The following is a 15,000-nucleotide window of genomic DNA, read 5'->3' as shown; positions in this document are numbered from 1 at the left end:
AGATTTGCATGGTAAGTTGTGGCGGAGACCGAAAAGGACAGAACAGAGAGAGTGGAGACTACGTGTGTGTGTGTGTGTGTGTGTGTGTGTGTGTGTGTGTGTGTGTGTGTGTGTGTGTGAGAGAGAGAGAGACAGAATTGAACTTTTAGCAGAGTGAGGGGGAAAATAGGGGTATGTGTTAAAATGCACAGTAATGATTTATCTAAGCTGGCTTGTCTTGGGGCCCTGAACTTTACTGAAGCACCTTTGATCCACTTCTAATTGAAACCAAACGTGTAGATGGCCTTCTTCTCTCAACATGTCAGCAGTCTCTCTATTCTAGTCTACATATGGTCAAGGCTGTGTGTGTATTGTGTGTGTGGGTGTGTGTAAGGGTGTGTGTGTGTGTGCTTGCGTGTGTGCGAGGTGAAAGGGGGAGAGAGAGAGAGAGAGAGGGAGAGAGAGGGAGAGAGAGAGAGAGAGAGAGAGAGAGGGGGAGAGAGAGAGAGAGAGAGAGAGAGAGAGAGAGAGAGAGAGAGAGAGAGAGAGAGAGGGAGAGAGAGAGAGAAAGAGAGAGAGAGGGGGAGCGAGAGAGAGAGAGAGAGAGAGAGAGAGAGAGAGAGAGAGAGAGGGAGAGAGAGAGAGAGAGAGAGAGAGAGACAGAGTGAGAGAGAGAGAGAGAGAGAGAGAGAGAGAGAGAGAGAGAGAGAGAGAGAGAGAGGGAGAGCTGCTTTCACATCTGGTTTGCGTGGCCGTGAACAAACAGGATACTTTGGGGAGGACAGATTAATGTCTAACACTCACGTACATTAATGGTGGCTAGAATGCCATTGAAAACATGTTAGTCGTCCCCCTCCCGACAGGTCAAGCAAAGCAAAAACAAGTTAAGCATTCACTTCACTGTACCACATTATTATAGGAATGATTATATAACGGGCTATGACAGTGTCTTCTGGGTAAAATTACAGCGACCCCCTCACAGTCTACCCCGTCTCCACACCGTAACTCTCGTCTCCACACCGTAACCCCCGTCTCCAAACCGAAACCCACCTCTCCACACCGTAACCCCCGTCTCCAAACCGAAACCCACCTCTCCACACCGTAACCCCCGTCTCTACACCGTAACCCCCGTCTCCAAACCGAAACCCACCACTCCACACCGTAACCCCCGTCTCCACACCGTAACCCCCGTCTCCAAACCGAAACCCACCTCTCCACAACGTAACTCCCGTCTCCACACCGTAACCCCCGTCTCCAAACCGTAACCCACGTCTCCACACCGTAACCCCTGTCTCTACACCGTAACCCCCGTCTCTACACCGTAACCCGTCTCTACACCGTAACCCCTGTCTCTACACCGTAACCCCCGTCTCTACACCGTAACCCCTGTCTCTACACCGTAACCCCTGTCTCTACACTGTAACCCCTGTCTCTACACCGTAACCCCTGTCTCTACACTGTAACCCCTGTCTCTATACCGTAACCCCCGTCTCCACACCGTAACCCCTGTCTCTACACCGTAACCCCTGTCTCTACACCGTAACCCCTGTCTCTACACCCTAACCCCTGTCTCTACACCGTAACCCCTGTCTCTACACCGTAACCCCTGTATCTGCACCGTAACCCCCGTCTCTACACCGTAACCCCAGTATCTACCCCATAACACCCTTCTCTACACCGTAACACCCTTCTCCACACCGTAACCCCCCGTCTCTACACCGTAACCCCGTCTCCACACCGTAACCCCCGTCTCTACACCGTAACCCCCCACTCTCCACACCGTAACCCCCGTCTCTACACCGTAACCCCCGTCTCCACACCTTAACCCCTGTCTATACACCGTAACCCCTGTCTCTACACCGTAACCCCCGTCTCAAAACCGAAACCCACCTCTCCACACCGTAACCCCCGTCTCCACACCGTAACCCCCGTCTCCAAACCGAAACCCCACCTCTCCACACCGTAACCCCCGTCTCCACACCGTAACCCCCGTTTCCAAACCGAAACCCACCTCTCCACACCGTAACCCCCGTCTCCACACCGTAACCCCCGTCTCCAAACCGAAACCCACCTCACCACACCGTAACCCCCGTCTCCACACCGTAACCCCCGTCTCCAAACCGAAACCCACGTCTCCACAACGTAACTCCCGTCTCCACACCGTAATCCCCGTCTCCAAACCGTAACCCACGTCTCCACACCGTAACCCCTGTCTCTACACCGTAACACACGTCTCTACACCGTAACCCCTGTCTCTACACCGTAACCCCTGTCTCTACACCGTAACCCCTGTCTCTACACCGTAACCCCTGTCTCTACACCGTAACCCCCGTCTCTACACCGTAACCCCCGTCTCTACACCGTAACCCCTGTCTCTACACCGTAACCCCTGTCTCTACACCGTAACCCCTGTCTCTACACCGTAACCCACCTCTCCACACCGTAACCCCAGTATCTACACCGTAACACCCTTCTCCACACCGTAACCCCTGTCTCTACACTGTAACCCCCGTCTCTACACCGTAACCCCTGTCTCTACACCGTAACCCCTGTCTCTACACCGTAACCCCTGTCTCTACACCGTAACCCCTGTCTCTACACCGTAACCCACCTCTCCACACCATAACCCCAGTATCTACACCGTAACCCCCGTCTCCACACCGTAAACCCCGTCTCTACACCGTAACCCCCCCCTCTCCACACCGTAACCCCCGTCTCTACACCGTAACCCCCGTCTCCACACCGTAACCCCTGTCTCTACACCGTAACCCCTGTCTCTACACCGTAACCCCCGTCTCCAAACCGAAACCCACCTCTCCACACCGTAACCCCCGTCTCCAAACCGAAACCCACCTCTCCACACCGTAACCCCCGTCTCCACACCGTAACCCCCGTCTCCACAACGTAACCCCCGTCTCCCAAACCGAAACCACCTCTCCACAACGTAACTCCCGTCTCCACACCGTAACCCCGTCTCCAAACCGTAACCCACGTCTCCACACCGTAACCCCTGTCTCTACACCGTAACCCCCGTCTCTACACCGTAACCCGTCTCTACACCGTAACCCCTGTCTCTACACCGTAACCCCCGTCTCTACACCGTAACCCCTGTCTCTACATCGTAACCCCTGTCTCTACACCGTAACCCCGTCTCTACACCTTAACCCCTGTCTCTACACCGTAACCCCTGTCTCCAAACCGAAACCCCCGTCTCTACACCGTAACCCACCTCTCCACACCGTAACCCCAGTATCTACACCGTACACCCTTCTCTACACCGTAACCCCTGTCTCTACACCGTAACACCCTTCTCCACACCGTAACCCCCCGTCTCTACACCGTAACCCCCGTCTCCACACCGTACCCCCATCTCTACACCGTAACCCCCCCCCTCTCCACACCGTAACCCCCGTCTCTACACCGTAACCCCCCCCTCTAAACCGTAACCCCCGTCTCTACACCGTAACCCCCGTCTCTACACCGTAACCCCCCTCTCCACACAGTAACCTCCGTCTCTACACCGTAATCCCCCCCTCTCTACACCGTAACCCCCGTCTCTACACCGTAACCCCCGTCTCTACACCGTAACCCACAGTTTCTACACCGTAACCCCAGGTTCTACACTGTAACCGACTCAAAGAAAACCATTCATCTTTTTTTGTCTCCAAATGTTTTACAGTGCTGCTACACGTATTAGTGTCTGGCAGACCCTGTTCTTAGGGTTAGGTTAGGGTTAACCCAGACCCTGTTCTTAGGGTTAGGTTAGGGTTAACCGAGACACTGTTCTTAGGGTTAGGTTAGGGTTAACCCAGACCCTGTTCTTAGGGTTAGGTTAGGGTTAACCCAGACCCTGTACGTAGGGTTAGGTTAGGGTTAACCCAGACCCTGTTCTTAGGGTTAGGTTAGGGTTAACCCAGACCCTGTTTTTAGGGTTAGGTTAGGGTTAACCCAGACCCTGAGCTTAGGGTTAGGTTAGGGTTAACCCAGACCCTGTTCTTAGGGTTAGGTTAGGGTTAACCCAGACCCTGTTCTTAGGATTAGGTTAGGGTTAACCCAGACCCTGAGCTTAGGGTTAGGTTAGGGTTAACCCAGACCCTGAGTTTAGGGTTAGGTTAGGGTTAATCCAGACCCTGAGCTTAAGGTTAGGTTAGGGTTAACCCAGACCCTGAGCTTTTAAATGTTTTGGTCATGAGCAAGGAAATGAAGGCTCACTCCAGGGAGAGACGTGTGTGTGTGTGTGTATGTATGTATGTGTGTTTGTGTGTTGGTGTGTTTGTGTGTGTGAGAGAGAATCTTCCAAAGGTAGAGTTTCATAAGTCTGCCTGCATGGGATGTCCCTGCGTATGGTATGTTTGTGTGTGTATGTGCGTTTGTGTGCGTGTGTGTGCTTGCGTGCGTGTGTGTGTGTGTGTGTGTGTGTGTGCTTGCGTGCGTGCGTGCATGTGCGCGCGTGTGTGTGTGTGTGTGAGAGAGAGAATCTTCCAAAGGTAGAGTTTCATAAGTCTGCCTGCATGGGATGTCCCTGCGTATGGTATGTTTGCGTGTGTGTGTGTGTGTGTGTGTGTGTGTGTGTGTGTGTGTGTGTGTGTGTGTGTGTGTGTGTGTGTGTGTGTGTGTGTGTGTGTGTGTGTGTGTGTGTGTGTGTGTGTGTGTGTGTGTGTGTGTGTGTTGGTGATATAGGCGTAGCACCATAATGGGAACAGCATGCTCATTCTGGGGAGATTAGGTGGACTGGACGGCCTGACTCAAGAGAGGGAGGGAGAGAGGGAGGGAGAGAGGGAGGGGTACATGGTGTGTGGGGGTAGGGTTTGGGTAAAGGATGGAGGAAACAGGGAGTACGAGCAGCAAGACCCATCCAAGAAAAGCCACATAAAACCATTAATAAACCATTGGCCTTACCTTGTTGTTTAGGGCAGTCTTTAACATGGTAAAGTTGGTGTAGACTCAGGCCATCCTCCTCTCCTCCCAGCCCCTGCTGGTGGAGCTGTAGCTTCCTCAGCCCCTCGTTCTGCTGGTGGCGCGGGGAGCGAGCGTGCTGCACCAGGTTCAGACAGGCCTTGGTGGTGTAGTCACACAGGGCACAGTAGTACACACACTGCTCACTGCCACACGCGCTCTCCTGCTTCTGCAAGTGCTGTAGGTGAGAGGAAAATAGAGCAGAGATTGTTAACATTTGTAGGGAGAATGCTTTTTGAATGATGGTCAAGGTCAAAGGTGACATGAATCATTTGAGTGACTTTGCTCTCGATTCGTACGGACAGCTAACCTGTTGATACGTGAAGCACAGTAAACTGGGACACTGTTATCTAGTCGGGCAAAAATCATGTTTAAAGTGGAAAATGTAGGAAGGAAAAAAGAACAAAGGATATTTATCTTCCTTTATCTGAGCAGAGAGCAAAACAAATCTAGTGTGCTTAGAAGAATGAAAGGATGTGAATAAGCGTACGGAAGAAAAACCTGATAGTACTGACAAAGAGGAGAGGAGAGACAAAGAGGAGAGGAGAGACAAAGAGGAGAGGAGAGACAAAGAGGAGAGGAGAGACAAAGAGGAGAGGAGAGACAAAGTGTGAACAGGAAAGACAAAGTGAGGAGAGGAGAGACGAGATGAGGAGAGACGAAGTGAGGAGAGGAGAGACAAAATGAGGAGAGACAAAGTGAGGAGAGGAGAGACGAGGTGAGGAGAGACGAAGTGAGGAGAGGAGAGACAAAATGAGGAGAGACAAAGTGAGAAGAAGAGCGACAAAGTGAGGAGAGGAGAGACAAAAAGAGAAGAGGAGAGATGAGGTGAGGAGAGACAAAGTGAGGAGAGGAGAGACGAGGTGAGGAGAGACTAGGTGAGGAGAGACAAAGTGAGGAGAGGAGAGACGAGGTGAGGAGAGACGAAGTGAGAAGAAGAGCGACAAAATGAGGAGAGGAGAGACAAAATGAGGAGAGACAAAGTGAGAAGAAGAGCGACAAAGTGAGGAGAGGAGAGACAAAATGAGAAGAGGAGAGATAAAGTGAGGAGAGGAGAGACGAGGTGAGGAGAGGAGAGACAAAATGAGAAGAGGAGAGAAAGTGAGAAGAAGAGAGACAAGGTGAGGAAAGACAAAGTGAGAACAGGAAAGACAAAGTGAGATGAGGAGAGACGAGGTGAGGAGAGACGAGGTGAGGAGAGATGAAGTGAGGAGAGACAAAGTGAGAAGAAGTGAGACTAAATGAGGAGAGGAGAAAAAGCGAAGAGAGACAAAGTGAGGAGAGGAGAGACAAAATGAGGAGAGGAGAGACAAAGTGAGGAGAGGAGAGACAAAATGAGGAGAGGAGAGACAAAGTGAGGAGAGGAGAGACAAAATGAGGAGAGGAGAGACAAAGTGAGGAGAGGAGAGACGAGGTGAGTAGAGACAAAGTGAGGAGAGGAGAGACAAAATGAGGAGAGGAGAGACAAAATGAGGAGAGGAGAGACAAAGTGAGGAGAGGAGAGACGAGGTGAGGAGAGACAAAGTGAGGAGAGGAGAGACGAGGTGAGGAGAGGAGAGACAAAATGAGGAGGGGAGGGACAAAGTGAGGAGAGGAGAGACGAGGTGAGGAGAGACAAAATGAGGAGAGGAGAGACGAGGTGAGGAGAGGAGAGACGAGGTGAGGAGAGACAAAGTGAGGAGAGGAGAGACAAAGTGAGGAGAGGAGAGACAAAGTGAGGAGAGGAGAGACAAAGTGAGGAGAGGAGAGACGAGGTGAGGAGAGACAAAGTGAGGAGAGGAAAGACAAAGTGAGGAGAGGAGAGACAAAGCGAGGTGAGGAGAGGAGAGACAAAGTGAGGAGAGGAGAGACAAAGTGAGGAGAGGAGAGACAAAGTGAGGAGAGGAGAGACAAAGTGGAGTGAGGAGAGGAGAGACGAGGTGAGGAGAGGAGAGACGAGGTGAGGAGAGGAGAAACAAAGTGAGGAGAGGAGAGACAAAGTGAGGAGAGGAGAGACAAAGTGAGGAGAGGAGAGACAAAGTGGCGTGAGGAGAGACAAAGTGGAGTTTTTGAAAAGGTGTCTTCAAAAGTTAATTTGAAAAATCTATTATTTCTCTGACACACAAGGATGCCGAAAGTGCTAGGATTCATAGTTTGTGTATTTGTGTGTTGTGTGCGCCCATGTGTGTGTGTGCTTGTGTGAGTGTGTGCGCGTGTCTGTGCCTGTGCGCTTGTGTGTGTGCTTGTGTGTGTGTGTGTGTGTGTACCTAGCTGGGCTTCCTGAAAGGTGTATGTGTGTGTGTTTACTTTCAGCAACAACAGTTGCTACTAGCATTGCAGCCATCCGTGCAGCTACCCCCCTCCCTGACCTCCTACGACACCCACATCACCACCCCTCCCCCAACCTCCATACACCCGGGGAAGCCAAGCATATCAAGTGTGCCTCCATAGCTGGCAGCCTAATGAACAATGAGCCGAAACAAAAGGCCAGGCTACAGGCTTTATTAACTGGTCTTCTGCTGGAGCACAAAACAGACCTCAGAGAGAGAGGTGTGGGGGGGGGGGGGGGGTACGCAGGCAAGCTGCAGGTGTCTGTGTGTTTGAGAAAGAGAGTGAGAGAGAGAGAGTGAGAGAGAGAGAGAGAGAGAGAGAGAGAGAGAGAGAGAGAGAGAAAGATAGAGAGAGAGAAAGAGAGAAAGAGAGAAAGAGAGAAAGAGAGAGAGAAAGAGAGAGCGAGAGAGAAAATGTATGTACAAGGTTTTTCTCACGAGGCAGTGGGATGTCCGTGGCAGTCGGGAGCCCTTTCAGGGGTCTTAACTTTTAATTAAGTTTAAGAAAGCTGCGCATGAACGCACACAAACACAGACACAGAGTGCTGGCCAGCGCTCACAGTCATTAATTACAGCTATCTTTGTTTCTCTGTGAAAGAGAGGCTTGTATAGACAGACTCCCTCAGAATGCACCGCTACTAACACCCTGCCAGCCACAACGAGAAACTAACTGCTCTGTCTCTCTTACTCTCTGTCTCTCTGTGTCTCTTACTCTCTGTCTTTCTGTCTCTCTTACTCACTGTCTCTCTGTCTCTCTTACTCTCTGTCTCTCTTACTCTCTGTCTTTCTGTCTCTCTTACTCTCTGTCTCTCTGTCTCTCTGTCTCTCTTACTCTCTGTCTTTCTGTCTCTCTGTCTTTCTGTCTATCTTACTCTCTGTGTCTCTTACTCTCTGTCTTTCTGTCTCTCTTCCTCTCTGTCTATCTTACTCTCTGTGTCTCTTACTCTCTGTCTTTCTGTCTCTCTTACTATCTGCCTCTCTTACTCTCTGTCTTTCTGTCTCTCTTACTCTCTGTCTATCTTACTCTCTGTGTCTCCTACTCTCTGTCTTTCTGTCTCTCTTACTCTCTGTCTTTCTGTCTCTCTTACTCTCTGTCTTTCTGTCTCTCTTACTCTCTGTCTTTCTGTCTCTCTTAATCTCTGTCTTTCTGTCTCTCTGTCTTTCTTAATCTATGTCTTTCTGTCTCTCTTAATCTCTGTCTCTCTTACTCTCTGTCTTTCTGTCTCTCTGTCTTTCTGTCTTTCTGTCTCTCTGTATTTCTGTCTCTCTTACTCCCTGTCTCTCTTACTCTCTGTCTTTCTGTCTATCTATCTTTCTGTCTCTCTGTTTTTCTGTCTATCTTAATCTCTGTCTTTCTGTCTCTCTGTCTCTCTGTCTCTCTGTCTTTCTGTCTTTCTGTCTTTCTGTCTCTCTGTCTCTCTGTCTTTCTGTCTCTCTGTCTTTCTGTCTCCCTTAATCTCTGTCTTTCTGTCTCTCTTAATCTATGTCTTTCCGTCTCTCTTAATCTCTGTCTCTCTTACTCTCTGTCTTTCTGTCTCTCTTACTCTCTGTCTTTCTGTCTCTCTTAATCTCTGTCTTTCTGTCTCTCTTAATCTCTATATTTCTGTCTCTCTGTATTTCTGTCTTTCTGCCTTTCTGTCTTTCTGTCTCTCTTACTCTCTGTCTTTCTGTCTCTCTTACTCTCTGTCTTTCTGTCTCTCTTACTCTCTGTCTTTCTGTCTCTCTTAATCTCTGTCTCTCTGTCTCTCTGTCTTTCTGTCTTTCTGTCTTTCTGTCTCTCTGTCTCTCTGTCTTTCTGTCTCTCTGTCTTTCTGTCTCCCTTAATCTCTGTCTTTCTGTCTCTCTTAATCTATGTCTTTCCGTCTCTCTTAATCTCTGTCTCTCTTACTCTCTGTCTTTCTGTCTCTCTGTCTTTCTGTCTTTCTGTCTCTCTGTATTTCTGTCTCTCTTACTCCCTGTCTCTCTTACTCTCTGTCTTTCTGTCTATCTATCTTTCTGTCTCTCTGTTTTTCTGTCTATCTTAATCTCTGTCTTTCTGTCTCTCTGTCTCTCTGTCTTTCTGTCTTTCTGTCTCTCTGTCTCTCTGTCTTTCTGTCTCTCTGTCTTTCTGTCTCCCTTAATCTCTGTCTTTCTGTCTCTCTTAATCTATGTCTTTCCGTCTCTCTTAATCTCTGTCTCTCTTACTCTCTGTCTTTCTGTCTCTCTTACTCTCTGTCTTTCTGTCTCTCTTAATCTCTGTCTTTCTGTCTCTCTTAATCTCTATATTTCTGTCTCTCTGTATTTCTGTCTTTCTGCCTTTCTGTCTTTCTGTCTCTCTTAATCTCTGTCTTTCTGTCTCTCTTAATCTCTGTCTTTCTGTCTCTCTGTATTTCTGTCTCTCTGTCTTTCTGTCTTTCTGTCTCTCTTAATCTCTGTCTTTCTGTCTCTCTTAATCTCTATATTTCTGTCTCTCTGTCTCTCTGTATTTCTGTCTTTCTGTCTTTCTGTCTCTCTGTATTTCTGTCTCTCTGTCTTTCTGTCTTTCTGTCTCTCTTAATCTCTGTCTTTCTGTCTCTCTGTATTTCTGTCTCTCTTACGCTCTGTCTCTCTTACTCTCTGTCTTTCTGACTATCTATCTTTCTGTCTCTCTGTTTTTCTGTCTCTCTTAATCTCTGTCTTTCTGTCTCTCTGTCTCTCTGTCTCTCTGTCTTTCTGTCTTTCTGTCTCTCTGTCTTTCTGTCTCCCTTAATCTCTGTCTTTCTGTCTCTCTTACTCTCTCTCCTGTCTCTCTTACTCTCTGTCCTTTCTCTCTTACACATACGAAAGACTGATTCTTCCCCTGCTTTGAGAATATACAGAGACCTACTTTCGTCTAGTGTACCCCTCAGTCATTCAGTTCAAGAAGAAACTCAGCAGGCGGCCATCTTGTTGTGAGCCATGCTGAAGACAAAAACATGGTACATAACCACCGCCAAACAACACGTTTTTAGAACTGGGACAGATAAATAAGCTCTGTACCTTCAGGGCCACACTCTTTTCAACAGATTCACTCACATTGTTCTTGCTTAATTCCACCTCTTTCTGACTACCATTATCCTGTGTGTGTGTGTGTGTGTGTGTGTGTGTGTGTGTGTACTGTTTCACAGTACTGAGATCTCTGAGACTGCAGGTAAATGGAGTTCCTTTTGTACTTTCCTTCTCTGGGGTGGGGGGGGGGGTTGCTTTCCTTCTCTGGTGGAAGAGGGTGTTTACTTTCCTTCTCTGGGGGGAGGGGGGGTTCCTTTCCTTCTCTGGTGGAAGGGGGGGTTCCTTTCCTTCTCTGGTGGGGAGGGGGGGGTTTCCTTTCCTTCTCTGGCAGGGAGGGTGTGTTTCCTTTCCTTCGCTGGCAGGGTGGGGGGGGGGGGGTTCCTTTCCTTCGCTGGCAGGGAGGGGGGTTTCCTTTCCATCTCTGGGGGGGGGGGATTCCATTCCTTCTCTGGAGGGGATTCCATTCCTTCTCTGGGGGGGGGGGGGGGGGGGTTCCATTCCTTCTCTGGAGGGAGGGATTCCATTCCTTCTCTGGGGGGGTTCCATTCCTTCTCTGGGGGGGATTCCATTCCTTCTCTGGGGGGGATTCCGTTCCTTCTCTGGAGGGGATTCCATTCCTTCTCTGGGGAGGTTCCATTCCTTCTCTGGGGGGGATTCCATTCCTTCTCTGGGGGGGATTCCATTCCTTCTCTGGGGGGGTTCCATTCCTTCTCTGAAAGGGATTTCATTCCTTCTCTGGGGGGGATTCCATTCCTTCTCTGGGGGGATTCCATTCCTTCTCTGGGGGGGATTCCATTCCTTCTCTGGGGGGGATTCCATTCCTTCTCTGGGGGTGATTCCATTCCTTCTCTGGGGGGGTTCCATTCCTTCTCTGGAAGGGATTTCATTCCTTCTCTGGGGGCTATTCCATTCCTTCTCTGGGGGGGGATTCCATTCCTTCTCTGGGGGGGATTCCATTCCTTCTCTGGAGGGGATTCCATTCCTTCTCTGGAGGGGATTCCATTCCTTCTCTGGGGGGATTCCATTCCTTCTCTGGAGGGAGGGATTCCATTCCTTCTCTGGAGGGGATTCCATTCCTTCTCTGGGGGGGGATTCCATTCCTTCTCTGGGGGGGGGGGGGTCCATTCCTTCTCTGGGAGGGATTCCATTCCTTCTCTGGGGGGGATTCCATTCCTTCTCTGGGGGGGATTCCATTCCTTCTCTGGGGGGGATTCCGTTCCTTCTCTGGAGGGGATTCCATTCCTTCTCTGGGGAGGTTCCATTCCTTCTCTGGGGAGGTTCCTTTCCTTCTCTGGGGAGGTTCCATTCCTTCTCTGTGGGGATTCCATTCCTTCTCTGGTGGGGATTCCATTCCTTCTCTGGGGGGGATTCCATTCTTTCTCTTTGGAGGTTCCATTCCTTCTCTGGGGGGGATTCCATTCCTTCTCTGGGGAGGTTCCATTCCTTCTCCGGGGAGGTTCCATTCCTTCTCTGGGGAGGTTCCATTCCTTCTCTGGGGAGGTTCCATTCCTTCCCTGGGGGGGTGTGTGGATTAGTGTTTTTGGCAAACAAACAACAGGGTTAGAGCTGCGTCGCTCCCCAAGGACCACTCAGACTCTACTAACGACAGGTCCCATGGTGTCCCCCAAGATGCCACCTCAAAATATATTTTATCCAATGTGTGATATGTGTGTTGAGAGTGGGGCAAAGGGAGGTGCAGTGACGAAGTACAACACAGGGGACTCCCTGTCATCTGTCAAGCACCAGACACTGGACACCCCCCCCCCCCCCTGCAAAGGGGAGCGTTGTCCCTGTCATATCTACATCCCCCTTGTTTCCTTCCCCAAATCCCGGGGAAGGGTGTGTGTTACTTCTCTGACAGAAATACTTTATTTATTTATGTTGACATGAATGTTTACAAAACACCTTTCACCCCTCCCTCACCCTCCTCTCCGTTTCTGATTCATCTGTTCTTTCCTCTGTGACAAAACAGCCATATTAAACAGAATACTAAATAAGACAGAGGACAGCAAGTTGTTTTTAAATATATTTCTCTCTCTCCCTCTCTCCCTCCCTCTCTCTCTCTCTCCCTCTCATTCAAAGAGAAAAGAGGCATCTGTTTTCATCCCTAAACCAGAAGACAAATTAAGACATTCTATGTCAACATGACTCCTCCCTCTTATTAACCACTAGTGAACACATAGCTGAAATAACCACTTGTATAACCGCCTGGGACCTTCCCACGCAGCAGTTATGCCTTAATAACATGTGTGTGTGTGTGTTGAAATAGACAGACTTCTCTCTGCTCCCTCTGGTATGTGCTTCTATCTCTCCTTACATCAGCAGTTTTGGGTAATGTTTAGGGGTAATGTTTTGGGGTAATGCAGTTATGGGGTGATATAGTTTTGGGGTGACACAGATTTGGGGTAATGTTTTGGGGTAATGCAGCTTTGGGGGCATGTCTCCTGAATCATTCATACCGACGTGACACTAGCTGATGGATGCAAACCATGTTCTTCCCCCAAAACATAGCAAAACGACAATCTGTTTCAGTAGCTACAGTTAGCTAGCTAACTATCTAGCTAGGTATCACCATCTAAAATATCCCACATTTATAAGACACTTCTTATTTCATTGATGGCGGTCAGACCCACCTATGGAAAGCTAGCCACAATAAGGATTAGCCACAATAGTGGAATTTGCTGTTCACCTTTTGTCTCAAAATGTTGTAGTTAGGGATGGAGATTTCAGAGTTTTTGGTGGTCTTCCTATCTCTATCCTCTACTACACAGACAGACAGTATCCTCTATCCTCTACTACACAGACAGCGTCCTCTATCCTCTACTACACAGACAATGTCCTCTATCCTTTACTACACAGACAGACAGTATCCTCTATCCTCTACTACACAGACATACATTATCCTCTATCCTCTACTACACAGACAGTGTCCTCTATCCTCTACTACACAGACAGACAGCCAGACAGTATCCTCTATCCTCTACTACACTGACAGAAAGTATCCTCTATCCTCTACTACACAGACAGACAGTATCCTCTATCCTCTACTACACAGACAGACAGACAGTATCCTCTATCCTCTACTACACATACAGTATCCTCTATCCTCTACTACACAGACAGCATCCTCTATCCTCTACTACACAGACAGACAGCATCCTCTATCCTCTACTACACAGACAGACAGTATCCTCTATCCTCTACTACACAGACAGACAGTATCCTCTATCGTCTACGACACAGACAGACAGTATCCTCTATCCTCTACTACGCAGACAGACAGTATCCTCTATCCTCTACTACACAGACAGTGTCCTCTATCCTCTACTACACAGACAGACAGTATCCTCTATCCTCTACTACACAGACAGACAGTATCCTCTATCCTCTACTACACAGACAGACAGTATCCTCTATCCTCTACTACACAGACAGACAGTATCCTCTATTCTCTACTACACAGACAGACAGTACACTCACCCTACAATTTACATAGACAGTTACTCTGCCTGACAACATACACAGACCGACATCTTAATCTCAGAGTTGGAGAAATAGTATAAAAATCATACTCGTCCAATTCTTGTGGTACTCTCTCTGGTGACTGGTAAACTGGTAACTGGTATAATGTGACCACCCTCCCTCCCGCTACTCTCTTTCCCATACACACACACACACGCACGCATGCACGCAAGCACACACACACACACACACACACACACACACACCAACATCTTTCAGGGGTGACGTAAGTGAGTCTGACACATCGGGTCAGAGGTCAATCTGAAGTTCACAGCTTCCTGACCTCAAGGCCCCCCACTAGAAAACATGACTTTGCATTCCAGCTAGCTAACGGACATATGGAGCACAGGCAGGGTATATGCAGTCCAGAGAATAGGACCCTTTCAGCTAATTCTACTAATATGTAGCCAGCAGCACTGAATTAGCCTGCATATAACAGTCATTATTTATCCTATTAGTCATTATGTAGAACATCCTTGATAAACCATATTTTAGAAATACTAACACTATCACACCACTTAGTATGTTTAAACACCACCTAAAGATGTTTCACCTCTTCAACCTTTCTAGCTTGACCACTGGGATGAAACAGAGAGACAGCGGAGCACCACACACACGCAGGCATGCACACAAACACGCACGCACGCACACTCGCACGCACGCACACACTCTCACACACACACACACAGTAATGAAGATTCTCTGGAGCTGAGAAAGGGCTGTCTGTGTAATGGAGCTGTATTTACATGAATGAGGCACTCCTACACTTCCTGACTAGGAGCTCTGCTCGTCTTCACTACCAGGTGAAGAAGAGCAGGGGACGAAGACGGGAGGCCTATACATCGAGCTTAGATTAGCCTAGAGATTGCCGATGCAAGCCTTCAACGTTTTTCTGGGGGAGCCTTCTGTCTAGTTGTCTACTTGTCTTACTACGGCTAACAAACAGCTCTTTCTCTCAGTCTGTATTGCTGTCGACTGGAGAACCAATATCCAGTTTCACATTCCTTAGGCTGTAAAAGAGAGGATTGTCTCCCCAGACCATCGCATGGTTTCACTTAGCAGGAAACAAAAGGTGCTGAGAACAACACAATGAGCTCTCAACAAGCAGCTCTAATGGTCGACAGGAAGAGCTGAATTACAGTTGATCCTTGGGAGAAAAACAACTACTGAACTCAAGAGCCCAACTCAAAATGGCTGACAGTCTGGTTTCATTATGTAGCTATTCGGC

The 15,000-nt window shown here is 48.8% G+C and overlaps 1 protein-coding gene across 5 annotated transcripts in view; it reads right to left on the bottom strand.

Annotated features, from left to right (window-relative positions):
- The window catches only part of LOC110489594 (zinc finger homeobox protein 4), a 151,293-nt gene that overhangs the window by 62,050 nt on the left and 74,243 nt on the right, over window positions 1-15,000 (bottom strand). For all 5 annotated transcript variants that reach the window (XM_090199256.1, XM_036943708.2, XM_036943709.2 and 2 more), the window contains exon 6: window positions 4,879-5,113. In XM_090199256.1, coding sequence (XP_090055382.1) covers window positions 4,879-5,113 — 235 coding nt within the window. The remainder of the gene's footprint in view (window positions 1-4,878; window positions 5,114-15,000) is intronic.

The sequence above is a fragment of the Oncorhynchus mykiss genome, chromosome 15, assembly GCF_057628025.1.
Source record: "Oncorhynchus mykiss isolate SJ-2025 chromosome 15, ASM5762802v1, whole genome shotgun sequence".
NCBI lineage: Eukaryota > Metazoa > Chordata > Actinopteri > Salmoniformes > Salmonidae > Oncorhynchus > Oncorhynchus mykiss.
Note: the sequence above shows the minus strand (reverse complement) of the source record. Positions and strands in the feature narration are given on the sequence as shown.